The sequence below is a fragment of the Equus quagga genome, chromosome 6 (assembly GCF_021613505.1).
Source record: "Equus quagga isolate Etosha38 chromosome 6, UCLA_HA_Equagga_1.0, whole genome shotgun sequence".
Lineage (NCBI taxonomy): Eukaryota > Metazoa > Chordata > Mammalia > Perissodactyla > Equidae > Equus > Equus quagga.
In genome coordinates this window covers 14579622-14606480 of record NC_060272.1, presented here as the reverse complement: position 1 = coordinate 14606480, position 26859 = coordinate 14579622, and the positions used below count along the sequence as shown (strand labels likewise).

General features: G+C 41.2%; 1 protein-coding gene across 1 annotated transcript in view; it reads right to left on the bottom strand.

Annotated features, from left to right (window-relative positions):
• SLC15A1 (solute carrier family 15 member 1) overlaps positions 1–26859 on the bottom strand; it is a 45777-nt gene that overhangs the window by 2443 nt on the left and 16475 nt on the right. The window contains exons 3-21 of the mRNA XM_046664867.1: positions 26480–26561; positions 26234–26375; positions 25187–25306; positions 23096–23195; positions 22784–22874; positions 20606–20689; positions 17555–17637; positions 15059–15145; positions 14402–14491; positions 13355–13399; positions 13156–13188; positions 12986–13074; positions 12365–12446; positions 10024–10143; positions 8837–8980; positions 7949–7998; positions 1706–1813; positions 1476–1584; positions 785–928 (exon numbers count right to left, since the gene is read on the bottom strand). Coding sequence (XP_046520823.1) covers positions 785–928; positions 1476–1584; positions 1706–1813; positions 7949–7998; positions 8837–8980; positions 10024–10143; positions 12365–12446; positions 12986–13074; positions 13156–13188; positions 13355–13399; positions 14402–14491; positions 15059–15145; positions 17555–17637; positions 20606–20689; positions 22784–22874; positions 23096–23195; positions 25187–25306; positions 26234–26375; positions 26480–26561 — 1803 coding nt within the window. The remainder of the gene's footprint in view (positions 1–784; positions 929–1475; positions 1585–1705; positions 1814–7948; positions 7999–8836; positions 8981–10023; positions 10144–12364; positions 12447–12985; positions 13075–13155; positions 13189–13354; positions 13400–14401; positions 14492–15058; positions 15146–17554; positions 17638–20605; positions 20690–22783; positions 22875–23095; positions 23196–25186; positions 25307–26233; positions 26376–26479; positions 26562–26859) is intronic.

Here is a 26859-nt window from a genome sequence, read left to right as displayed (position 1 = left end):
CAAATTTTCCTCATTAGTATAATATACATAAAAGCAATAATATATACACATATATATATATTATATATTTGCTTTTTGGTGAGGAAGATTGGCCTTGAGCTAACATCTCTTGCCAGTCTTCCTCTTTTTTTCCCCCCAAAGCCCCAATACATAGTCGTATATCCTAGTTGTAGGTCATTCCAGCTCTTCTACATGCGATGCCGCCACAGAATGGCCTGATGAGCAGTGTGTAGGTCCGTGCCCAGGAACTGAACTGGTGAGCTGTGGGCCGCCAAAGTGGAGCACGTGAAGTTAACCACTTGGCCACGGGGCCAGCCCCAGCAATAATATTTTTTTAACTTCTGAAAGCTAGGCCTTTATCAGTGTGTTTACTAAGAACTATAAAGAGACCTCAACTGAACCTTAAGGAAAATAAGGACACAGACTTGTAAACGAGCAGCGTTGTGAATTGCTGATTCCATTTGGTTGTTTCTGAATGCAGAATCTACTGACGATCATGACCCTGGTAACAGTCATTCGGACAGTTTTCGGATTCTGAACCTCTCGTATATGACTGCGAGAATTCAGACACGTACAATATATGCATTCATGAAGCTAAACAGAGTAAGATTCAATAAAGACAAGACTTGGTGCTCTCAAAAACCTTCAGTGGAATATAGCACAATGCTTTTTAGATTTTTTTACAACTATAAATATGTGGCTACCCAGGATTTAAATTAAGTCCCAGCAGCACTTTTTGAAGGCAGGGGGAGGGGAGGGGTGGTAAAAACAAAGCAGCAGAAACCTGAGAGTAGGAAAACTCCAGCCCCGTGACGGAGAACACCACCTCGCCGCAGGTGAGGAGGAAGTACTGCGGGATCTGCAGAGCCATGTTCACTGTGTTGGGTGGAATGTCTCCAAATACGCTGAGTTCGGGGCAGCCATCAGCCTAAACCAAGAAGCAAGAAGTTCAAATCGAGATTGCTCCTGGAATCACAAAAATTGCTCAAACAGGCAAATTGAGCTTGGACTTCCAGGATTACATCATACGACTTAGCAAGCAAGTACATACTTTGAATGTAAATATGCAACACTGCATTTTATCCTTGTGATGGGATGGCCTTGGTGGGACTTGAAAACATTAGTGTTTTCCTCTTAAACAAGAGAGTAGATTGCAAGTCAGGTTTGTTTAAGACATTGCCATCTCTTTGAACGAGAAGTTCCTCAAGTGCATGTTAATAGTCTATGAGGAGGCATCTGATACTGGTCAACATGAATCTTTAATCAGAGTAAGTCAGTCTGTTTAATTTTAACGGTGAATTTAAGTCAATTATAAGCTAAAGAATTAGTGGTGAACTGAATTAATTCTAAGCTCATTTAAAATACAGACCCTAATATTACTCTCGTTAACTCATTACCCTGTCCTAAGTGTTTGTGAAGGCTCACGTCAATAAAGTCTGGGTGGAACTTCTGATCTCATGCAATGAGTTACTAACCTTCCTTCCCATTACATAGGTATACGCACTACCGAATCCGAGTCTGGGAGAAGTGAAATTACGTTCACACTGTTGTGAAATCTCTGTTGAGTTTATTGTGAAGCTTTTTCTATGAAAAGAAGAATGATATAGGTCAACATTCTTGGTGTTAAAAGCTTCAACGTATTATCTAAAGAAAAAGACTTAAAATCCTTGAACTTTGGAACAAAGTGGCCAGTATAGATACTTACTTGCCAGAAGGAAAAAACTGATATTCGCTGGCACTGTGACTGGTGACATTTACATAAACTGTCCCATCCATTGTGACGTCGAAGCTCTCGTCAAAAGTATTCACGAATCTGCAATAGAAAACCATCTGTCTTGTGACTGGCCTAGGGACTAATTTGCTCCAGGTCACTGCGTGTGCACCTGAAGTTGGGCCATGCTCCGTTTTGGAAGGAATTTAAGAGGTTTACAGAAGATTTTTAGAGTATAAAGGCAGAAAGTAAGCAACCCTAGGTTTGCCCTTGCCCACCCACTCATGAGAAACCCATGAGACACCTAAAAGAATTTATTTCACACAGTTAAATGCCAGAAAACTGTTCCAAGCACTTTGTAAGTAGGAACTACTTCGATGATATTTTGTGATGGCAAGTACGGACTGAAATCGGTGCCCTTCCCCTTTAAGAAGGCAGCCGTGTCCTTGAGTTCCTTGCTTCAGAAGCTATAAAGCGAAGGACCAAAAGCAGAAGTTGCATAGCACGTAAAAGCCTCCAACTGGCGCTTCTTTCTGGGGGGTTGGGATAGAAGTTCATTTATTTCCTCTATCTCCAAGAGCCTGAGGCAGGGAGGGGCTCCAAGGACTGGAGAGGAAGAAGAGGGCCAGCCCAGCAGGCAGGCACAATTTGGGGGAGTTCCACTCAGACAGTGGAGACATGTGTCTGCAGGTCCTCGAGTGACGGTGAGCAGCACCCCGTTGGAATACAGCTAGGAATGGAACACCCAGTAGGACTTGGTGCTGGGTCCCAAGGCTTCCCGTCCCTGCACAGTCCCCTGTGCCTAAACTTAGAGATCCCCCCCTTCACTGTTCCAGGCTACAGAAGACCCTGACACTCTCGAACTACCCCAAGGAGGAGAAGGCTGCTTCCCAAAAGAAGACCAGCTGATTTTTCCTACCAAACAGATGAGTGAAGGCTTACGGCAGATTATCCAATTTAGAGAACGAGAAGTAATAACAGTGTACACCCAAATACTGTAATGAACAATTTCGCCTCTGCCTCCCTAAAATATTTGGCTGAGTTTCACTGGCTTTGTGTGAACAAGTAATATTGGTCAAATATAGCAACTAAGAGAACATTTCTATGAATTAAATTCTGGTCCTGAAGTCCTTAGGCATTTGACTTGGTACAGATTAATATAAGTGATTAATATAGAAAACTGAACCTGATGCCGGTTAACAGGAACCTAACAGATAGAATTCATACCGCTCCAAACTGTAAAAGCTGCTTTTGTCAAAGATCAGGATGAACCACTCAAAAGAGAGACAGTATGAAATCAAGAAGCAGAGCCTTGGTCCTGGGGCTGTCTGTGGGACTTTGTTATGGCAGCCCCAGCAAACTCAGACAGGAGGGAACGAAGAAAATGAGGGAAGGAAGAAAAAGTTGAAAGGGCCTAGGGCTGGCAAGATAAATGAAATTATACCAACATTTAGTGACACTGCAGAGAAACTTGAGACCACCAAGGAGAAAGAAGATACTAAAAGCTTGGTGAGAAGACAATTAAGTAACTACAAAGACTGTCGTTGTAGCTTTTTTTTTTTTTTCCAGCACAACTAGGTGCTAGATGCCAGAAGAAATAAGCCTCCAAAATTCTGCGAGAAAATGGCGTCCAACCCATGAGCCAAGGTGAGAACAGAAAAAGACATTCTCAGGCATGCAAGGCCCTGCCATTTACCTCATAGCTTCTCTTGGTAAGATATTTGAGCGCAGTCTGCAGCCAAACAAGAAAGGTGTCCGAGAAAGATGACTCGGAATCCAAGAGAGAAAGGTGCTAACCTGGGCATACAGGGAAAAAATGGCACAAGGACAGTGGTGTCACAGGAGTGCAGAGCAAATGGTCCAGTAGATCAAAGGGCATGCTGAAGAGATGGTTTACAGAGAGGAAAGTGAGTTCCTTAGACCACCTTGGAGATAAAGGCTTATGCTTTTGTCAGCAAGAGGCCAAGTGAGTTACAGGAATAAATAAAAACCGTGCAAGGAAGCCTTGGTGAAATTAAAGCAGTCAGGATGAGGTACCACCGAACAATTCGTGGAATATAGTAGGACATTCCAATTCATCTCGACCTTCAGGACATTTCCCTCTGAGGATACATTTTCAAGGATATAAAGTTACATTTCCTTCTCTTTCAGACGGATTACTTTTATTACATTGTGACTAATATTTATACAGTTATATTGTAAATCCTGTTGATCTATATTTTAGAATTGACCTAGAGCATGGAATACAAAGAAAGATGAAGATTATAAATTTTAACAATGTGAAACAAACTGGACGTGAAGAGGGATGAAAAGTAAAAGTTAATTTCTTTACCATTTATATTAGTAAGTCAATAGACATCATCTTAATAATACACTTATATCTCTAGTAATTCACGTTTTAGTGGTAACTAGCAAAAGCTAAAATCAGAAATCATGAAGTTGTGGCCACAGGGAAAAGGGGTTTGGGGGTGAGAGCTGAGGCAAATAGGAGACTACTCTCATTTTTTTCCCCAATTTATTCTTATTTTTCATCCTTATTAAAAAAGTGTATTTATAGTAAATTGGCTTTTTGCTGTACAGTTCTATGAGTTTTAACATATGTCCAGATTCATATAAACACTGTTACAATCAGGATACAGACCAGTTCCATCACCCTCAAAATCTCCCTCCTGAGGGCCTGTAGTCAAACCTTTCCTCCACTCCCAGCCCACAGCAGCTACCAATCTGTTCTCCACCATTGTAATTTTTTTGCCATTTCCAGAATGTCATGTAAGTGGAGTTATACAGTATGTAACTTTTTGAGGCTGGCTTCTTTCACGGCATAATGCATTTGAAATTCATTTATAGGGGATGGCCCGGTTGCGTAGCAGTTAAGTTCCCACATTCCGCTTCTGCAGCCGGAGGTTCCCTGGTTCAGATCCCGGGTGTGGACATGGCACTGCTTGTCAAGCCATGCTGTGGCAGGCGTCCCACATAAAAAGTAGAGGAAGATGGGCACGGATGTTAGCTCAGGGCCAGTCTTCCTCAGCAAAAAGAGAAGGACTGGTGGCAGATGTTAGCTCAGGGCTAATCTTCCTCAAAAGAAAAAATCATTTATATTGCTGCATGCATCAACAGTTTGTCCTTTTCTTTTTTTTTTTTTGCTGAGTAATATTCTGTTGTATGGATATACTATAGTCTGTTTATCCATCACCCACTGAAGGACCTTTGAATGATTTGGAATCTTTGGTGATCATGAATAGAGCTTCTATAAATATTCATGTATAGGTTTTTTAAATGAACATAAGTTTGCATTTCTCTAGGATAAATATTTAGGAGTGGATGGCTGGGTCATGTGGTAAGTGTACATTTAACTCTGTAAGAAAATGCCACACTATTTTTCAGAGTGGCCGTACTATTTTGTGCTCCCACTGGCACTGCATGGGAGTTCTGATTGCTCTGTATCTTCACCAGCACTTGTTATTGTCAGTTTTTAAAAAATTATTACAGCCATCCAACAGATGTGTCATGAAAACTCACTGTGGTTTTAATTCATTTTTCCTTAATGGCCAATGATGTCGAACACCTTTTCATGTGCTTATTTGCCATTTGTATATCTTCTTTGGTGAAATATCTGTTAAAATATTTTGCTCTGTTTTTTAACTGGGTTGTTTTCTTATGATTGAGTTTGTGTGTGTGTGTGTGTGTGTATGTGTGAGGAAGACTGGCCCTGAGCTAACATCTCTGCCAATCTTCCTCTATTTTGTATGTGGGACACTGCCACAGCGTGGCTTGATGAGTGGTGTGTACATCCACGTCCGGGATCCGAACCCATGAACCCAGGGCCTCTAAAACGGAGTGTGCGAACTTAATGATTACGCCACCAGGCCGGCCCCATGATTGAGTTTTGGGAGTACTTTATATATTCTGGATACAAGTTCTTTGTCAGATATGTGATTTGTAAATATTTTCTCCGTTTGTAGCTTATCTTTTCATTCTCTTATGGGATTTACAGAACAGACGTTTTTTAGTTTAGATGAAATCTGATTCATCAATTTTTGTCCTTATGGATTGTGCTTTTGGTGTCCTAAGAACCTAAGTTACAAAGATTTTCTTTATTTCCTAGAAAAATTTTATAGTTTTACATTTTATATGTAGATCTATAATCAAATTTGAGTTACTTTTCTTATAAGATATGCAAGAATTATTTTTTTTTGAGGAAGATCGCCCCTGAGCTAACATCCATGCCCATCTTCCTCTATTTCACATGTAGGACACCACAGCATGGCTTGATAAGCAGTGCCTAGGTCCTCACCTGGGATCTGAACCGGCCAACCCCAGGCCGCCGAAGCAGAGCATGTGAACTTAACCGCTATGCCACGGGGCTGGCCCCCATATGTAAGAACTTTAATATAATTTTTATGTAAGACTTTTAGGTCAAATTCATTTTTTTTTACATACGACTGTGCAAATGTTTCAACACGATTTGTTGAAAAGACTATGCTTAGTCCATTAAACTGTCTTTGTACGTTTGTCAAGAATCAGTTGGCTATCCTTCTATGGGTCTATTTCTGGATTATTCCATTGACCTATCTCTTTGCCAATACTATTTTGTCTTGATTCCTGTAGCTTTGTAGTCAGTCTAAAAATTGGTACTAGTATGAGTCTTCCAAATTTGCCCTTTTTCAAAATAATTTTGGCTCTTCTAGTTCCTTTGCTTTTCCACATACATTTTAGAATCAGCTTGTTTATATGTATAGAAATAAGGCTATGTGGTCAACTAATCTTTGACAAGGGTGACAAGAACACACAACGGGGAAATGATAGTTTATTCAATAAATAGCGTTGGGAAAACTGGATATCCCACAAGCAAAAACTGGACCCGTCTTACCCAATTCACAAAAATTAATGCAAAATGGATTAAAGACTTAAACGTAAGACCTGAAACCATAAAATTCCCAGAAGAAAACACAGGGAAAAGGCTCCTTGACATTGGTCTTGGTAATGATTTTTTTGGACATGACATCAAAAGCACAGGCAACAAAAGCAAAAATAAACAAGTGGGACTACGTCAGACTAAAAAGCTTCTGCACAGCAAAGAAAACAATCAACAAAAATAAAGTCAATCTATGGAATGGGAGTAAATATTTGTAATTCACCTATCTGATAGGGGTTAATATCTAAAATGTATAAAGAACTCATACAACTCAATAGCAAAACCCCTCTAATACTCCAATTAAAAAATGGACAAAGGACCTGAATAGACATTTTTCCAAAGGAGACATACAAATGGCCAACAGGTACATGGGAAGGTGCTGAACATCACTAACCATCAGGGGAATAAGAAATCAAAACCACGATGAGATATCACCTCATACCTGTTAGGATGGCTATTATCAAAAAGACAAGAGACAAACATTAGTGAGGATGTGGAGAAAAGAAAACCCCTGTACGCTGTTGGTGGGAATGTAAATTGGTACAACCATTATGGAAATCACTATGAAGGTTCCTTAAAAAATTAAAACTAGAATTACTATATGATCCACCAACCCCACTTCTAAGTATATATCCAAAGGAAATGAAATCAGTATCTCAAAGAGCTATCTGCACTCCCGTGTTCATGGCAGCATTATTTACAACAGCCAAGACAGAAACAACCTAAGAGTCCATTGATGGATGAGTGGATAGCTTGGGTTTTTTTTTTTTAAAGATTTTTTATTTTATTTTTTTCCTTTTTCTCCCCAAAGCCCCCTGGTACATAGTTGTATATTCTTTGTTGTGGGTTCTTCTAGTTGTGGCATGTGGGATGCTGCCTCAGCGTGGTTTGATGAGCAGTGCCACGTCCATGCCCAGGATTCAAACCAACGAAACACTGGGCCGCCTGCAGCGGAGCACGCGAACTTAACCATTCGGCCATGGGGCCAGCCCCAAGCTTGGGTTTTTTTAGCTGTCCTTTTTCAGAGTAAGGAAGTTCCCTTCAATTCTTAGTTTGCTGGGAGTTTTTATCATGAGTGGATGCTGAATTTCATCAAATGCTTTTTCTGCATTAACTGATATGATGATGTGGATTTTCCTCTTTAGATTATTGAGATAACGGATTATATTTATTGTTTTTTTGAATACTGAACCAGCCTTACACTCTTGGGATAAACTCCATACTCTCATTTTATCTCCTTGTTACAGCTGGACTTTACTATGGGTATGCATTACTTTCATAAGAAGCTGATATAACTTAAGTTTTAAAGAAAATATATATACCTGATTCCATTTTGTCCTTTTTCTGGCTTTCGGTCAAGGCCATCCTTTATCTGAGAAAAAAACATTTTCAAATATAATTCATTAAAGTAAGTTCAGATTACCATTTCAGCCTCTGAGAAGGAAAACGACACTGACATTTATCCCAGGAGCTAAGGGCATAATGATTACATTTAGAGGACTCCATCCTTCAACCCTGATTTTCCTTGAAGTTAACATGAACCTCTACAATTTTTGATGCTTGATTTCCAACAGTTCCACAGAATACTGCCTTCCAAGACTTTAGAACAAGCCACTCAACAGCTCCCCAATTCAACACGGGACCAAGAATCTTAATTCCATATTGCAGTTCTATAAAAGCTCACTTAAATTCACCTTTCACAATATCCAGAACTCCTTTTTTTACTTCAACTATGCCTTCATAGCTTCTTTATATGCCAAATGGCATATCCAGACACTATATTTTGCCTTGAAATATTTTATGTGTATTTTTTATTGCTTTTACCTGATATATTGACTTATTTTTTCAGAAATTGCTCTAATTTTCCAATTATGCAGTACAAATTTTAAAAATTAATACAATTAATGATATATTCAAAACTTTATCTCAAAAAGTCTCTGAGGATGCACATATGTACTCTGTGTGACTTGTGTACACACTCCATGCCCAGAAGTTCTTTGATTAAAAAAATTTTTGATTAATATTAACCCTTCCCATCCACCAGTCAAACTTTTATTGGAAGTCAAATGATTTGTCTCCTTGAAGAAGGAAGAAATTGAGGATTATCTAATATGATACTACATAGAAGTAAAACAAGTCACATCAGTAAAAGGTCACGTCTCCAACGTTACAAATAATAAAGCGTCAGCTGTAGGTGTCCAGCTACTTACCACTCGGTAATGATTGGGGGCCCACACTAGAACGGTATGGCGATGGCCCTGCTCAAAGTTATGGGTTACTGGAGTGACTGGTGATCCAGTGGAAGAAATGTTTATACTCAGCTTGTCTACATCAAAAGTCATAAAGTCGCCTGTCTATAATGGAGGGAAAGGAGTCATGATTAATACCATTGACACTTGTTCAGCACTGTGTAACTGAACATTGTTATAGCGTATTATTGGACATTCCCAGTTCATGGTCATAAATATCAAAAAATGCCTTGGCAGAGCTGGCATTGGTTTGTCTCAGCCTCCCAGTCACCAGAATGGACTCTTTCATGAAGTTGTTTAATATTATCAGAGGAATTATACTTTTCATTCATCATTTTACTTTAATTTCATTTTACGAAGATAAATGCTATGGAAATAATTCCTACCATTGGGCAAAGGACAGCATCAGGGGAAAAGCAACAGCCCTGATGAAAACCAGTACTGGGCTGCCCCAAGCATCAGGAGTTGAACTTTCTTTTTTCTTCAAGATTATTAGTTTGGTAAGCTCTAAAGAAGTGGTTCTCAACCATCGCTCAACAGGAATGAGACCAGTTCGATCAAAATCTCTGGAGTTGGGACCCAGTATCAGGATTGTTAAAGCTCTCCGAGTGCTTCCAATACGGACTCAAGGTTGAGAACCTCTAATCCAGACCAAAGACCATCTAGATTAAGGTTTTCCAACCTTGGCACTACCGACATTTGGAGCCAGATAATTCTCGGTTGTGAGGGGCTGTGTGTCAGTATCCCCGGCTGCTATAGAGGAGATGCCAATAGCAAATTCCAAGTTATGACAATGAAAAATGTTTCCAGAGATTGTCAAATGTCCCCTGAGGCGGCAAAATTGCCCCCAGTGGAGAACAACTGACCTAGACATTTAAGGTGGGGTTCCGTGCATGAGCAGCAGCAACATCACGGGATGGCTTGTTAGAAATGCACATTCCAGACCCACTGATCAAGAACCCGCATTTTAGCAAGCTCCCTAAGTGACTCCCGTGCACATTACAGTTTGAGTTGCACCAGTTTAGAGTGAAGCCAAAATGAGATCAAGATGATTCAGATTTACACAAGGACCAAGAAGATCAGCTTATTCAATGTTATTATAACTCAGGTCAGAAGTTGAAAAGAAAGTTGCACTTCCTTCTACTTACTTGGGACATTTGGTTAACTGCCATCGTCTCTCCAGGAAAAGATATGTTCATGCTATTGTTTCCTATATTCAATACTTTAACTTGGACTTCATGTCCGTTGGGGAAGACTGGAAGAGTTTTCTGAGCAAAAGAAAAGAAAATTGGCAGTGAGGTCTTCAGTGCATATTGAAGATAACCTTAACCATGGCAGTCCAGTCACTTCCCCCTAGCCAAGGAAACCTGTGCTGGCTGAGGCATCCCAAACGCACACCATGAAGCCCAGGGGGCCTCCACTCGCTTACCTCACAGCACCCACAGAAAGTGATGTTTGTACAGAACACGGAGGCAATCAGAAAGAGGCTGCCCCTGGCCCTGCCTATCTACCTCCAGGTCCAAGGATCCCAGGTTAGGAAGCCTAATATCTGAGGCAGTCAGAGTAACCATAGTCTCATGAAAGGTTATCTTGTTGTGGCCTCTGAGATTGGCTCTGCCCAGATGCCAAAGTCCTCCTTTCTAACTGTGGAAGCCCAGACCTCAGTCCTGGACACGGTGCTTGAAATACCCTCTCACAAATGCTTTATGCCTTCCTGCCTCCACACCTGGCTTGGGGTTTCTGCCTTTTCCCTACAACGCCCTCTCTCTCTTCAGCGTCACTGAAGCAATCCATGTCTATTTTAGCCCCACAATTCATTTTCCACAAAGCTTGCTATGTTCAAGACAGAGTTCACCCATACATATAGCAGCATTATTGACAATAGCCAAGAGGTGGAACGACCTTGTCAACGAATGAATGGACAAACTAACTGTAGTATATCCATACAATAGAATGTTATTCAGCCTTAAGAAGGAAGGAAATTCTGACACATAGTACAACACGGACGAACCGTGAGAACATTATGCAAAGTGAAATAAGCCAGTCAGAAAAAGACAGATACTGTATAATTCCACTTACATGAGGTACCTAGAGTAGACAAATTCATAGAGACAGAAAGTAGAATGGTGGTCGCCAGGGACTGGGGGGAGAGGAATGGGGAGCTGTTTAATGGGTGCGGAGCTTCAGCTTTGCTAGGTGAAAGCGTTCTGGAGACTGGGTGCACGACAATATGAACGCCCTTGGCACTACTCAACTGTACACTTAGAAATGGCTAAGATGGTAAATTTCATGCTATACATATTTTACACAATTAAAAATTAAAAAAGAGAAATTAAAAGAGAGAGAGAAGAGGAGGGAGGGAGGGAGACAAACAGAGAAAGTTGCGGGGGGGGGGGGGGGGGAGGAGGAAGGGGGGGGGGGGGGGGAGGGAGGGTGAGGAGGAAGGAGTGGAGGAGAGAAAGAGAGAGAGAGGAGAGAGGTCTTTGACCTCCTGTCTTAGATACTTCATAACACCCCGTTTCTAGGACCTGTCTCGGACTCACAGCATTAGGTGTCTAGTTTAGCCCCATTGGGGGCCCAACAGATGTGTGGATTAGCTACCATTATTATAAACTTAGAACACAAAAGGTGTCTTCCTATCAAAAAGACAATTTACACATTTTTGAAGTACTTCGTTTGTGAGCAAACTTCTTTTAGCCAGATCTCCTAGGAGTTCATATTGCAAAACAACAAGTTCCATAAACTTCCCCCCATTATAAAAACTGCACAGTCGTCCCCCCTTATCTGCAGTTTTGCTTTCCAAGGTTTCAGTTATCCCTGGTCAGCTATGGTCATCCTCCTTCTGACACAGCCTAACGCTGGGTCACAGCGCCTGTGTCGGCCACCTCGCTTCATCTCATCACATAGGCGTGTATCACCTCGCCTCATCACAAGACGGGTGCGTATAGCACAACAGAACATATTTTGAGACCACATTCACATAAGTTTTACTCCAGTATATTGTTATAATTGTTCTATTTTATTATTGTTATTGTTGTTCAGCTCTTTCTGTGCCTAATTTATAAATTAAACTTTATCATAGGTATGCATGTATAGGAAAAAACACAGTATAAATAGGGCTCAGTACCATCTGTGGTTTCAGGCACCCCCTGGGGGTCCTGGAGCTACCCGCTGTGGGTGAGGAGGGCCTGCTGTACTATAAATGGAAGCTCCTCATGGAACTGCTATCTAGTTTTTCTTCTGATTGAGTGCGCCCATGTGACCCAGTTCCCGGCTTTGTCCTTTGCGGTGATACGAGCCGCAGCGCACGCACGCTGACGGAATGGGACTCTTTTACCCCCTGCAGCACAGCATCCATAGCTCCAGGACTGAGTTTGTCAGCAAAGACCCTGGCCTCCCCAAATGCTCTCAGTCCTGGAGGAAGACGACTTCTGAATGCTCCACTGGACCCGCCAGGAAAGGGCCCTGGAGAGTCAGAGGACAACTCACATCAATTTCCACCTGCACAATTGCAGCTGCCACGAAAGCCATGGAAGCCAGGAACATCCCAACCGTCATCTTCTTCAAGGAGCTGAAGGGACAACAGGAGAGTGGGTCTCAAGTGGCCTCATACAAACGAACTAACGATAAGCCCCCAAAGGAAGCTCTCCTCTCCCACCATCCCCCCCAAAACAAAGCTGACCTCCCTACAAAACACATGGGTTGGAAGTATTTGTCTCTTATTCATGACCAAGACTAAGAAGAATAAATGGAATACAGCTTCTCATTTGCATTTTCCACTTAATTTCTAGAGATTATAGTTCAGGAGATACTTCGGATTATAGTTAATATTTCGATCATCTACATAGATAAGAGAACCTTAATTAGAGGATTTTCTGGCTGCCATTAACAGCACTTTTATTTTAAGGGCAAATTTTCAGAAACATCGGCATACAGACATCTAACTCAAATACTACATTTCTTTAAGAACCCCATCTCATAGGTGGTGTTGTGGAAGGGGAGACAGACTTTCTTTCCACTGAGGCACCGGAAGCCGGGGGAGAGCAGCCTGCTTGCAAAGCCCTCGGTCGAGTGGAGCTTCACCCCAACCCCAACCCACTGGTCACCTACGTGAAATTGAGACCACATTTTGCAATCAGAGGATACACCACAGCATCCATGATGGGGACCATGATCACAATCAAGATGGCGTTCACAGTCTGCAGATGGAGTGGAGATGAACTGTTACTGTTGTCTCAGGGGCTTTGATCTCTGAAAGCAACTTACATATTTTCTCCTACCTGCATTTGATCTGGCTGAATTTCAATAACTCCCTAAAAAGAAGGGAAAAAAAATCTCATTGATAAATCCCACCGATGATTGACTGGGGAGATGGGGGTGGCAATGTCACGAAAGGGAAAGAGAAAGGGGACAGAGGGACTGAAACTAGGGAATAGTGACCAGGGGAGGTGAAACATCTGTTGCTTAGCTCAAACTTACAATTTGCCCATTCATAGTGGTCGCTTGCAGTGTCCACCTTGATCCCTTAAAAATGAACAGATTTATTGCATCATTTGGGAACGTGTGGGTTTTAAATATTTTACAAGTCAGTGTCGAGTCTTTTCCAAATCAGGAACGAGGTTTGAAATGTTATAGGATTTAAAATTTCTTAAACATCAAGTTAGTCTCCCAGTTCCGCTGTAATGGTGGGCAAGAAGAGACAACTTGCATTTCTGCTGTACGAGTTAACACAACACGTAGGACTCCAACCCTTCACGAAGATTCTGCAAAGCGCTGCTATGTGATAAAGTTATCCTTAGGATACACAAAAATGCATTTCTGAGGCTTGTCGGAGAGCATGACATCTCCTGTAGGGTGAAAGCAGCCAGGCACTCTGACAACATTCTACATTCACTGGCAGAAAAGTTTCAAGCACATTATTGTGCTAAGAGCCACTTCTGACAGACGAGGCTGTCTTACAGTGGAATTCCATCAAGAGAGTGTTGGATTTAACCCTGGGCAGCCTAGTTACATTCAACCTATTTTATAGTAAAAGATGACTCAGGACTGTATAAGTATATATGATTATTTCCACAGAGGACTGAACGTGTAAATGTTTCAGCATAATCTATCAACTCCACTGGAAGGACATCGTAGCAAGTCAGGAAAGATGCCACTGTTGGAGTTCTTACTATATGCCAGTCAATGATCACTTTATAAATGTTCTCCAATTTGATCCTCACAGCCTTGCTGTGGGTTATAAGCCTTTCAGAAGGGTTAAGGAATTACCTGAGACACACAGCTAAAACGGGATGAGTGTATTTCTAGCGTAGACTGATTCCACTAACCAGTCCCTATCCAACCTGCAACACTGCCTCCTTGGGGCATCTACAGTTGGTTTTTAAAAAAGAAACTCAATGTGATCCAACAATTAGCAAATAAATGAAAACATTTTTAGGAGCTAAATACTAAGTACAGCTTAGTGCCTGGTGGTGCCCGAAGAATGTTTGCTTTATGAGGATGCACAGAAATAGCATTTCACGTTACCTGCTGATCGAACAAGGCCCAGAACATGGGGAGTGGAATGTACAGGAACATCACCCTCGTGACCATCTTGATTTGAGAGATAAGCCGCTCCTGCAGTTGGAGTGGAGGAGGGACACATCAGCCACGACCTGTGCCGCTCGCAGCTATTAGCAGTTTAGTTTCAGTGTAGACATATTTGCATCTAGAGACAGGCTGGGAGGTGATTAATTATTCCAAAGAACCCTACCACAGATTTCTTCAGAAAATCAAAAATTCCTAAGTTATTTAAAATGTGAGCAAAACATCTGCTTAGGAGGTAAATTACTCAAATTTAAATGTAAATTCCATTAAATGTAAACCCCACTACCAGCACTTAGCTCTTCCATATTCAAACTAAAGTTATGTGACCACAATTACGCACAATTAATGACAGATGATTCCAAGTGAAAACCTATGAAAAGGTAATATTGTTTCCAGATAAATTATGTCCATTATTTATCAAGTTCTTCTCAATATAAAAAAACACTGTTGCATAGTCTGATACAAAATGCTATCAAAGCTTACGAGGATACAACTGATAATTTTGTCCATGTAGCCTTAATAATATGGATTGCGACTGTGGATGTCCACTTTCTAGAGGAAGCTCTCTGGGGCCACCGGAGCAATAATGTCACTCACATCGTATTTCTCTTTGGCCCAGTCCAGCCAGTGCTCCCTCTTGGGGAATTTGTTACTCCGATGTCTAATCCTGTTTTTGATGGCAAACTGAAAGAAGGAAAAAAAATCAAATTTCAAAACATAACACATTATTTTAGCAGGAAGACACATTTCCATTAAACCCCCTTTAATGGGAAACTATGAGAGAAGCAAAATACAAAACTGTATACACTAGTATAATGACGATGCTAAAAGGCATAATATGCATTTATTTCTAATTTCTTTCTAACTATGAGTGTTTGAGTCGGAGCAAACGGTAACACGGTTACTTTACTCTCCAGGCCCTCTAGACAAGAGAGTTCAATAGAAATATAACACACGACACATTTGCAATTTAAGTTTTCTGGTAGCCTGATTGAAAATGCTAACAAGGGCCTGGCCTGCTCATCAAGCCATGCTGTGGCAGCATCCCACATACAAAATAGAGGGAGACTGGCACAGATATTAGTGCAGGGACAATCTTCCTCAAGCAAAAAGAAGAAGATTGGCAACAGACATTAGCTCAGGGCCAATCTCCCTCACGAAGGAAAAAAAAAAAAACCAAAAAGCTAAACAGGTGAAATTCATTTTAAATATATTTTAACCCCCAAACCCAAAATATGATCTTAATATATAATCAATATTAAAAAACTAATGAGGATTTTTACATTCTTTTTTCATTACCAAGTCTTCAAAATCTGAGGTATATTTTACACATCTCAATTTGGATGCTAAATTTTTATCAGAAATATTTCATCTGTATTTACATTTCATAAAATTTATGTCTGAAAAACTAGATTTACTAAACTAACTTTACTAACTAAACAACTCAACTAAGTTGCTCCAAACATACTTAAAGGTTTTCCAGTAACTGAATTATCAGTTTTTAAGTTTAAGAGAACCACTACACAGAAATACGCTTATAAGAAATTATATAATTTAAATTAATTTAAGTGAAACTCAATTTAAAATTCTGTTGCCTAGTTGCACTTGCCACATTTGCAATGTTCAACAGCCACCTGTGGCTAATGGCAACCATACCGGCCAGAGCAGATCTACAATAAAGGTACTGTCACCCCTCAAAGGAGAGGGAGAAACCCCCACATAGAACTAGATTTATAAGAAAAGAAAGATTATAGTTAAAGATATTTTAAAATATGCTAAGACTGATCAGAAAAATATACTGGCTCACCCATCATAATATTAGGGGCTTCTAAGATTCCTTGTTAGCGAGATGACTTTAGGAAAAGCAAAGTGCATTTGCAATGATACAGCAGCAAGAGAAGGAGATGGTGGTGCTGGCTGGGGACGTGTGTGTGACGAAAAGGCAATAACTCAAAGCTATGGGCTGATTTTAGGATACCGGGAAATACAATTCTCATGCCTCTAAACAGCTTGAAGCTGTTCTTTTGGAGTTTGAGCTAAGTGGTCAATTATTTGGTATGGAACGGGAGAGATTATTGGTAAGATCCTCTTTTTAGCTTGGAAATAACTTTTTTGTTTGGAATCAATTTAATGTTAGAGGAAAGTGCAGGAGGAAACAGGGAGAGTTGCAAATGAAGGGGGTTTTTTGAACCCTGAGAGGAGATATTTATTTCACAAAATGAAGTCCACTTGTATAATTTAGCGCAATCAAGCCGGGAAAGTGACCTAAAGTTATCTTAAAGCTATCTTTTCATCCAAAAGATCATCCACACGTGTATTTTTTAAATAAATAATTGACACATTTTTCCCCTATTGTACAATGTTCCCTAAAAAAAAAAAAAGGGGGATATGTAGAGGAAAAAAGTTATTTGATTCTATGATTTAAAGATTTCTACACTCTACATTTATTTCCTGCCTTTAAACGTGCCTCCGTGTACATATACCCTGTAGATATATATGGAAGAAACCTTAATCTTTGACAACGGGACTTCTGATGCTGCATTAGATAGCACAGACGTACTGTAAGTTAGGCGCTGTTCTCCTATTTTCAGCAATTTGGTGGACTTAAAAATTTTGCTGTTATAAATGTTACATTGACAATTTATGAATGTGAATCTCCATTCGTTTTGCGTGTTCATTTTTAAAAGTTATTTTCCAAGCCTTAATTCCTAAAAGTAGAATTACTGAGCCCTTTCCACGCTTCAGACTCTCGATACACAGTACCGAACCACAGCCTTCCATTTCTGTCTCACTGCTCCCCGACAGACGTCAGACATCGTTTGCCATTTTGATAGGTGAAGTCACTTTGATTTGCTTTTCCGTGACCATTGACCTTATAAGTCCAAGAGCCATTTCCATCCTTTTCTTTTTGAGTTCCTTTTGTGTCCTTTTCCATTTGGTGAGTTTTATAACCCTTCAATTTATCCAAACAGTAAAGAACACTAATAAAATGATTAAAGGAAAGTCAAAGCTTCACTGAATTTTAATTTAAAGAAGGTGGCAGGTTCTGGGGGTGACTAAACGCTATGAAGAGAGCGCTACTGAAATACTTACGCCAATGCACTTGGCGACTTTAGCCATGATGTTCCCCTGGGGCTGGAACTTCTTGTACATTCTACTGCCGATGACGAATACGACTGAATAGGGCGAAAGAGGATGTGTTAACGTGGCATTTGCTAGAACTACTTCTGACCTAGAAGATGTAATTTTATGTGAGTTAGAAACTCATTTCAGAAATACTGGGATTACTCACAGAATGGGTTTACCTCCCTCCCAGTTTAGAAAGTGCTTTTGACTCTAACAATCACAAGAACTCCTGACTAATGTTATATTTGTATTCTCAGATACAAACTTTGACACCTAATACTATCTGCTTCCCAGAACTTGGGGCAGCTCCAAGACAGCACAGCTATTTAGGCACAAGTTCTATCCCTATGTGAAGGGAGACAAAGGGGTGCTTGCTGGCATCTAACGCATTAATGTATTATTCTATAAAGACAAAAAACACAGCTTTAATTTTCTGATTGAAATGGCAAGAGAAAGTTTCTTCTTTCTTTAAAAAAAATCTTCAGAAAAAAGTAGGAATGAATCTGTTGAAACTTTTACTTAGTCACATGTGGCAAAATTGATTCTGTGATCGTGGTACAGAAACACAGCTATAATTATTTGCATCTGCAGCTACAGGTTGACAAAAGTAAAAGCACTTTCACAACGAGGCAATCCTTCCGTGGACCTTCTTAGAAAAAGCATTCTGTGAAAATACCTTAGGAAAAAGCATTTCTGCAAGAGACTCTGAAAACACCATCCCGCTACTAGAATTTCTGATTTTCCAATACCACAATTCAATCATTTAAAAACACTGATGGATCATTTGAATTCTACTTGTTTTCCTCAATTAAGAGCCCCTGAGGTTTTTGTTTTTGTTTTGTTTTGTTTTTTGTGAGGAAGATTGGCCCTGAGCTAACATCTGTGCCAATCTTCCTGTATTTTGTATGTGGGATGCTGCCAAAGCATGGCTTGATGAGCGATGTGTAGGTCTGCATCCGGGATCTGAATCCATGAACCCCAGGCCACTGAAGCAGAGTGCATGAAACCACTATGCTACCAGGCCAGCCCCAAGAGGGCCTGAGATTTTGACAGGTACCAAGTCGCAAGCCTATCTCCAAGTATGTGCCTGTATCATAGACGTTCTTTATAGTTGAAGACAGAGAAATTCACTTGTATTCTTGCTCAGTGCCAGTCTTCCTCAATGCCCAATAGACTGAGTCTACATTTTTTTTGCCAACTAATATCTTAATCTTTAAGCTTCTGATTAACTGAAGTCTAATTCAAGCATAAGATTGCTGCAGATGGAAACTTCTAGAGACGGTGTTGATACAGAGGAGTAGGCCTGGTCTTAATTCCTCTGTAAGAAAAAGCATAATCTTTGATGTAAGAATCACTTGTACAGACTCAATGAGAATCTAGTCTGATGGTGTCAAGTTCACACAGTGTCCAGCCTGAAACAACACTATCTCCTTACCCAGAATTAGAGGGGAGATGGCATATACGAGCCTTTTGGGGGAGTGTGGCAGTACTTAAACAACTATGGAAGAAAATGGACATAAAAAAATGGGGAGAATTCTGAGCTCTGGGATGAGTCTAAGGAAAAGGCTACATTGCTACAACATGTGGAAAAGAGGCTAAAAGGGTGCAGACTTGATATTATTAAGAACTGAAAACACCCTTGGAGAGAGTGATAGTGCTGACTGCGACCTCACTTGAGTGGGAGGCTGTGAAGGCTTGAGATGGTTCTTGGGCTCTGGTTCCTTCTTGCATGACTGCTATAGGGTGAATTGTCCCCCTAAAAGGCGGTAAAGTCCTTAACTTGGGTACCGTACCTCAGAATGTCACCTTATTTGGAAATAACAGTCTTCGTAGACGATCAAGTCAAGCTGAGGTCATTAGGGTGGACCCTACTCTACAATGATTGGTGTCCTCATAAGAAGGGGAAATTTGGACACAGAAGTGCACACAGGGGGACGGCCATGGACAGATTGGTGGTATTCTGCCACAAGCCTGGGAAATGGCAGAGGTAGGAGGACAGGGGCCTGGAAGAGATCCCTCCCAGTGCCTTCAGAGGGAGCATGGTCTCCCGACATGTTGATCTTGGACTTCCAGCCTCCAGAACTGTGAGACAATAAACAAATTCTGTTGTTTAAGCTGCTCTATTTTCCTATGGTGGTCTTAGGAAATGAAGACACCTACCACCTTTCAGGCTAGACTACCCCAGGTGGAAAACTTTTCACATTTCCTAAAATGCCAGTGTCAAGAACTAATCTGCAAATGAATGCATATAATATACACATATATTCCTCCCAAAGGGAAGACACTCAAGTAGAAACATTTTGGGATGATACATTACAGAAATCTAGAAGTTCACTGGAGGTATTTAAAAACAATTAGGGGGCCAGCCCCGTGGCTCAGTGGTTAAGTTCGCGCGCTCCACTTTGGCGGCCCAGGGTTTCGCCGGTTCGGATCCTGGGCACGGACACGGCACCGCTCATCAGGCCATGCTGAGGCGGCCTCCTACATAGCACAACCAGAAGGACCAACAACTACAATATACAACTAGGTACTGGGGGGCTTTGAGAAGAAGAAGAACAACAAAACAAATGAAGATTGGCAACAGATGTTAGCTCAGGTGCCAATCTTTAAAAATAAATAAATAAATAAATAAAAACAATTGGACTGGACTGCCATGTCTTCAAGCAAGTTGTAGATGAGCACGTGTTAATAAGAACAAAAGCTCTCAGCCACGGGTGCATCTAGTCTAGCAGATTCTATTACCTTTATCTTAATCTGCCTAAATGGTATCAAACCTTAAATGTCCAACTCAATTGATCCCTTCTCCTGTAAACCCATTTTTGATCCTATTCCCTCTGAAACAATATGCCAACTCTACTTTCTTTGAATTCTCAGAGCATGTTTAACATGGGATGGCAAGTCTTCATAGTACTTATTATTATAATTTGTTACATGAACTTTTAAAAATTGGTCATAATAATTAATGTGAGGGTCTGACCTGATCACAGAGTTGTATTAATTCAACTGGTTTCTACTTACTCAGAGATACAGCCATGAGAGCAGCAGGTACCCCAAACGCCAGTGGGTAACAGGCTTGTTTACTGTGAATTCCACATTGTTGAACTGGGGAGAAATATCAAGATTAAAATTCATTATGGCATTGGTAATGCTCACATAGTTCCTCTTTTTAAAAATCTCTAACTGGTTATTACATATTGTTTTCATTGAATGTTCTAGATTTATCCATTTGCCTTATTGATGTCACTGCCAGCTGAGCAAAGCAGCTTTGCAGTAGAAAGAGCATGAGATGGAGACAGGTTCTAATCTTAGCCCCTTAGAGGTCTGACACTAGCCAAGCCAAAATCAGTGGGAATCCTGTGTTCTGTGGATTTTCTTCGTGGAGGAGATAAAAACGACCTGGATACACTAACTTGAAGATAGTGGGACTTAGTAAATAAATCAAAAGTACCCTGTAAATTCAAGATTGTCTAATCCTGAACTCATGCCAATCAGGTGACCATTAGATGACCCAGGGCAGGGATCAACAAACTTTTCTGTGAAGTTGTTAGGCTTGTGGGCCATTCAGTCTTTGTCTCAACTACTCAAGCCTGCCTTTGCAGGGGAAGCAGCCACAGACAACACACAAATGGATGGTCTTGTCCAAATTTCTGGATTTGGCTGATGGGCGATAGTTTGCCAACCTCTGACTGAGGATCTATTCTAGCTCTGAAATCCTAGGATTGGTAAGGAAAAAAATTAAAACTTTGGAAAGGGCGACAGAGATTCCTGGAAATCCTTTCAATGAATGCTGGACCCTCCAGGAATGATCTGATCCTACAGGGGCTGGCTTTGTCTTTGACTAGCTATTTCACAGTTCTGTGGAGAAAGAAGTTAACTAGTAGGAAACTGATAGTCATGCAAATGTTTCCTGTGCATAGCTGTACAAATGATTCCTTGTTCAACGCGAGATAATTTCCCCCCTGGAAAGAATATAAAACTCTGTTAGGCAAATCCTTATATGAACTGATTGTAGCACTTTTCCAATTCCTCATCAATTAATAAGTTACGGTTATATAAAATCTTGGTCACATGCTCACTTTATGTTTGTATGAGTGGCATGATTTTACATTTAAAAAAATTATCCTTTAACACATTCTCTAATTCCAACATGCACAGTACATATTCTAGCAGAATCTGGAGGTGGGGGAGGTGAGGGGATATAACACAAGAATAAAAGCTATTAAATTTTATGCAAAACAAGTTGGGATGGGGTTTAAATATCATCTTCACGCTTCTACTCTATGCAGAAATATGTAAACCCCCACAAAATATTTTATTTCATAATTTAGTCTGATTCACGGTGTGGACACCACGTCTTTTTTGGCCTAATTTGTCCCCAGATATTCCCTTCCACGTGGGAAATTCACAAACTCTCAATGGAGCGTTAGCTGTCAGAAAAATCTGAGCGCTGTTGACAGCGGCTGTCTCATTCTCTCTCCTGGGGCACTTCTTTCTGAAATCTCTGAAATGATAGGGAAGCAAAGAATAAAGCCTTGCCCACTAAATTCTTCCTAACTCACTCAACAGCATTGGGGAGCAAAGCTTGAAGGCAGAAACGTCATCTATGGCCCATCCGTGTGTGGTTCCCAAACAGCCTCTCTTGTCTTATCTCTTTTTTTTTTTTTTTTTTTTTAAGATTTTATTTTTTCCTTTTTCTCCCCAAAGCCCCCCGGTACATAGTTGTATATTCTTTGTTGTGGGTCCTTCTAGTTGTGGCATGTGGGACGCTGCCTCAGCGTGGTTTGATGAGCAGTGTCATGTCCGCGCCCAGGATTCGAACCAACGAAACACTGGGCCGCCTGCAGCAGAGCGCGCGAACTTAACCGCTCGGCCACGGGGGCAGCCCCTCTTGCCTTATCTCTTACCAGGAATAAGGAGTTTGAGTTAGTAATAATTTAGAAAAATTGATTGCTATGCTAAGGATGTTTTAGATTCTTCAGTGGTCATTGGGATAAGGGATTCAAATAAGATTAGAAGAAGAGATAAAACTTGAAGGAAAAGCAGCCCATATTCTGGATTTTAGAGTGTACTCAGTATGCACCCGAGTGCTGAAGTACACGGGAGAACACAGGGACTAAACTAGGACTTGACCTTTCACCTAACTTTCTCCCCACAACTAAAAGAAGAAAAACACAAGTCCCCTTCAGATATTTTTACCTCTGAGAATGGGAGTGATGATAGTAGAAAGCAAACTTCCAGCATTAATGGCCAAATAAAAGATGGAAAAAAATCTGTTTCTTTGTTTCTCCTGTAATAAAAAGGGTAAAATGAAAGTTTGATGACTTTGGCTCTCTATCCACCGATCCAATGTAGCTAGTGATCTGACTTCACGTCTTAGTTTCGGTCAGTATCCTACTTTCAAGTGCACTTGAAAAGAATCTAATGGGGAACAGACTTTGTGTTGGTAGAATTTGATTCCTGGGTGTTTATAACTCATTCATGTGGTTTCCGGAAGGCACGTGCTCTTACCTGGCCCTCTTCAAACTGATCTCCACCAAATGCAGACACACAGGGCTTTATTCCTCCAGTCCCGAAGGCTATCAGGGCCAGGCCAATCATGGACAGAGCCCTAGGGAAAGAAGGGTGTTACTGCCGAAATGCAAGACCCTGAAAAGCTGGAGCCTCATGTCCCCTGTCTCCCTCGGAGGAGGGACTCAACCTGCGCGAGAAGATAATTTACAGGAATGCAGTCTTCACAGCTGAATGAAGCTGGAACTCACGGGCCTTCAAGTTCATACCTTTATCTAATAATATACTGTCTAGAAAAGGTAAAGCAATGCTTGAATACTGAACAAAGATTTATGTATGGCTTTCTTATGTAGCCTTACCATTTTCAGTGAAAGAATGGGTAAATGAAATGGGTAAGCACTGTTTCTGGTACAATCATAATACACTAATAATAGTCATTAAAAGACACTGGAAAACATGATTTAACTGCAAACCAGACTATCAGATTATGTAGTTTGAACTTAACTTGTTTACAAAGTATAAAAGATTGGAAAGAAGTAGAGCAAAAGATTTATTGTCATGTCTAGATGGTGAGATTTAGGGCTGTTTATTCTTATTTACGTTTGCATTTGCCAAGTTATCTTTAAGTGTTTTACCTCCTGAATTGAAAAAAATTCACTCATAGAATTTACCAACCTCATTTTGTAGTTTTGTTAGATTTATGGTAGGTATTACAAATTTCAGGTTTTCTAAGTGTTTATTCCATATCATCCCGGTTGCTAATGTTGCTTAAAAAAACTAAAAAACATTTTACAAAACAGATAAAGTCAAGAAAGATACTGTAAGAGAAAGAATTCTTTAAGAATCATGCTCGTCTTCCTGGATTAATTGGCTGAAACACCTCTTGATTCTGGTTTGCTTCTTAATATAACTTGTGTTGAGTGTTGTCACTCTAAGTATTTCAAAAGACAACAGAAACCTGGCCAACTGAATATTTCAGACCACGCACACTTGTGAGAATTGTAGGCATGTTCCAGCACTAACTCCGTGGAATGAAATAAGGAGCTCCGCTTTCATGAGTACATATCTCTTGGCAGGCAATGTCCTGGGTGCTCTCTCTGGGTTAATGCACAGCATCCGAGATGATGTAAAGGACTATCACAAATGAGGAATCATGCACAGAGGTTAAAGAACTTGCTCAGATCACATGACTAGCAAGGAGCACAGCCAGAATTTGAACCCACACAGCCTGACTCCAAAGTCCATGTTCTTAATGGATATTATAGATTAGAAAACTGAGGCATGGAGGAGATAAGTCGCCCAGGGTCATACAGCTACTCTGTGGGTGAGCCAGGAATCAGCCAACAGAAGCCTGAGCTGCTGGACTGTGCTTATGACACTCCCCTCCACCAACAGAGTTCCCTGTGGGCACCAAGGGTGTGGCACCAAGGGACCTAGTCTGGACAATAACATGATTGACTAACATACCCGAAACCCAGGGATTGCAGATACTAGTTTGAATTTCAATCATAGTTTCCCAATCCATAGGATGGTTTACTCATAGATCAAGGAACCGAAGCACAATAACAGGAAACAAAATAAATCTTTACAACTCGTCTGCCAGGCCAGACTGCAGGGAAGGGAGAGTCATCTCACAGAGGAGCATTTCTCAGCAGCAGTTTCCATCAAGAACTCAGCACATAGGGCTGCAACAAATATTCATGAAATGGAATTACTGAAAACTAAGCGAAAGTGCAGTACAAGACAGAAAACCAAAGGTACAGAGTCTTGAGGAAACGTGGTACAATTAAGGATTAAGGTCTGCAGGAGTCACGTCCCTCTAGGGAAGATCAAGACTAGCACAAAGGTCCCATGCACTGACCGTGCTCATGTGACAGCAAGCCTTCCAGTGAGCAATGACTCCAGACAACTGTTGGGATGCTGACACACTGAAGACTCAACTCTTAGTCAATTAAGTGGCTTTCTCTACACCACTGATGAGGAAGAAAAGGCCTCCTTATGCTTACAGTGAAGTTCAAGGAAAAAAGATTAAAAATCAGGACACCAAATAAGCAAGCATGAGAAGGAGGGGGGAGGGCAGCATCAACTCACACATGGACAGGAAGGCTGTCAGGAGTTCCATCACGGTTGCCGTCTGTGAGGTCATTAATTGAGCTCACTGCAAGGACTACCTGTCCAATTGTGTAGACGATGGATAGCGACACAATTGTCCTGTGTTTAAAGGGGTTAAGAGAACCCAAGTTAATTGCACAATAGCACCACTTCCCACTCCACCACAAGGCTCCCCTCTGCAAAATTTCAAGAGCCCAGTCATGAACATCCTTGTTTTTCAAACTTGAGTAAAACGGACACCTCTTAGAAACACAGCCTGCTGAAGAATTTGTTGCCTGGCATGGGCACACGCTGGAGCAAGCTTTGGCTGGAGGCGCCAGGGAAAGGGGGAAGACCCATCTTATCTTTGAACCATGTGAAAGACTCAATGTTTTATTTTACCAAACTACTGAAATTAGTACTTATACCTTTAAACAGTGAGAGATACTTATCTTGGGCCTGGTAACAATATTTGGCCAGGAGTGGACCATTGGTTACTTTTGTATCATACTGAATTCTTCTGAGATAGTCAGTGACTATTCCTACTTCTGCCTATGTCATGCCTTTGGCCTGGAAGAGTCTCCACCGCCTTCCTCGTTAAGTCCTAGGAAACTCCTGATAACCCCTACCCAGTGCGATCTTGGAGCTGTTCCTGTAGGACTGGGTGAGGGCCCCGTGTCCTCTCTGCCCATGGAGCAGTATGGCCTTTCAGCAGCCAGGACCTTTTAGGGGGCTTCTTTGTTCCCCCAGCCCTTAAGTCTGAGCCTTACACATCATTAATGATAGACAGCGTCCCAGCTGCAATTTCAAGACGAAACAAAGTTATCACTGTTTGCAGGAGGAAAACACTACCATGGCTACGTGCGTTCACAGTGCTGAGTGCCAGCACTGTGCCAGGTGGTGGGGATGCGACGGTGAGCAGAAGCAGGGCCTGGCGCAGAGTTTCAGGTTCCTTGATTCTTTGTTGCCATAGTCCACCATCCCAAACCACAAAGCTTAGAACTACTTTTTGGCTTGTTTGTTAACAAGAAAGTTGCAACTACTCACTTGAACTTTCCCAGCCAGGAGTCGGCGATGAGAGCTCCGAGAATTGGCGTCAGGTAACACAGAGCGACAAATGTGTGGTAGATGGCCGTGGACAGATTATCGTCCCATCCGATGAAAAGTGTGAAGTACAGAATCAGGAGTGCTTTCCACAGAGGGCAGGGGCAGGAGGGGGGGGACACAAAGTTAGGAGGGGCTGCAGTAACTCACGCTGCTCACGGCCGGGGGAGGAGTGTAGAAAACTGTTACCTCTCATTCCATAGTAGGAGAATCTTTCGCAGAACTCATTGACCACGATGAAGAAGATGCTCAAGGGATAACCAAAGCAACTCTGACAAAAAGAAACAGTCTAGGATCGAAATAAGCTCCTCACCGGTCCTTATTCACAAACGAAGGCTCATGGCCTGAAAGGCGGCTGATGCATACGTAGGAACTTCTCAGTGACTCTCCAGAGGCGGAATCTAGAGTTCTAAGATTTTTATTCCCTTCCCTTCCACATAAAGACAACAATGAAAAAAGCATAGTTCTATTGTGAGTCTGAGAAGGGCTATACACAGCATTTCCTAAAGAGAAGAAATTTCACACAGAAACTCGGAATTGCGCCCCCTCATTGATGTTAGATGCATAAC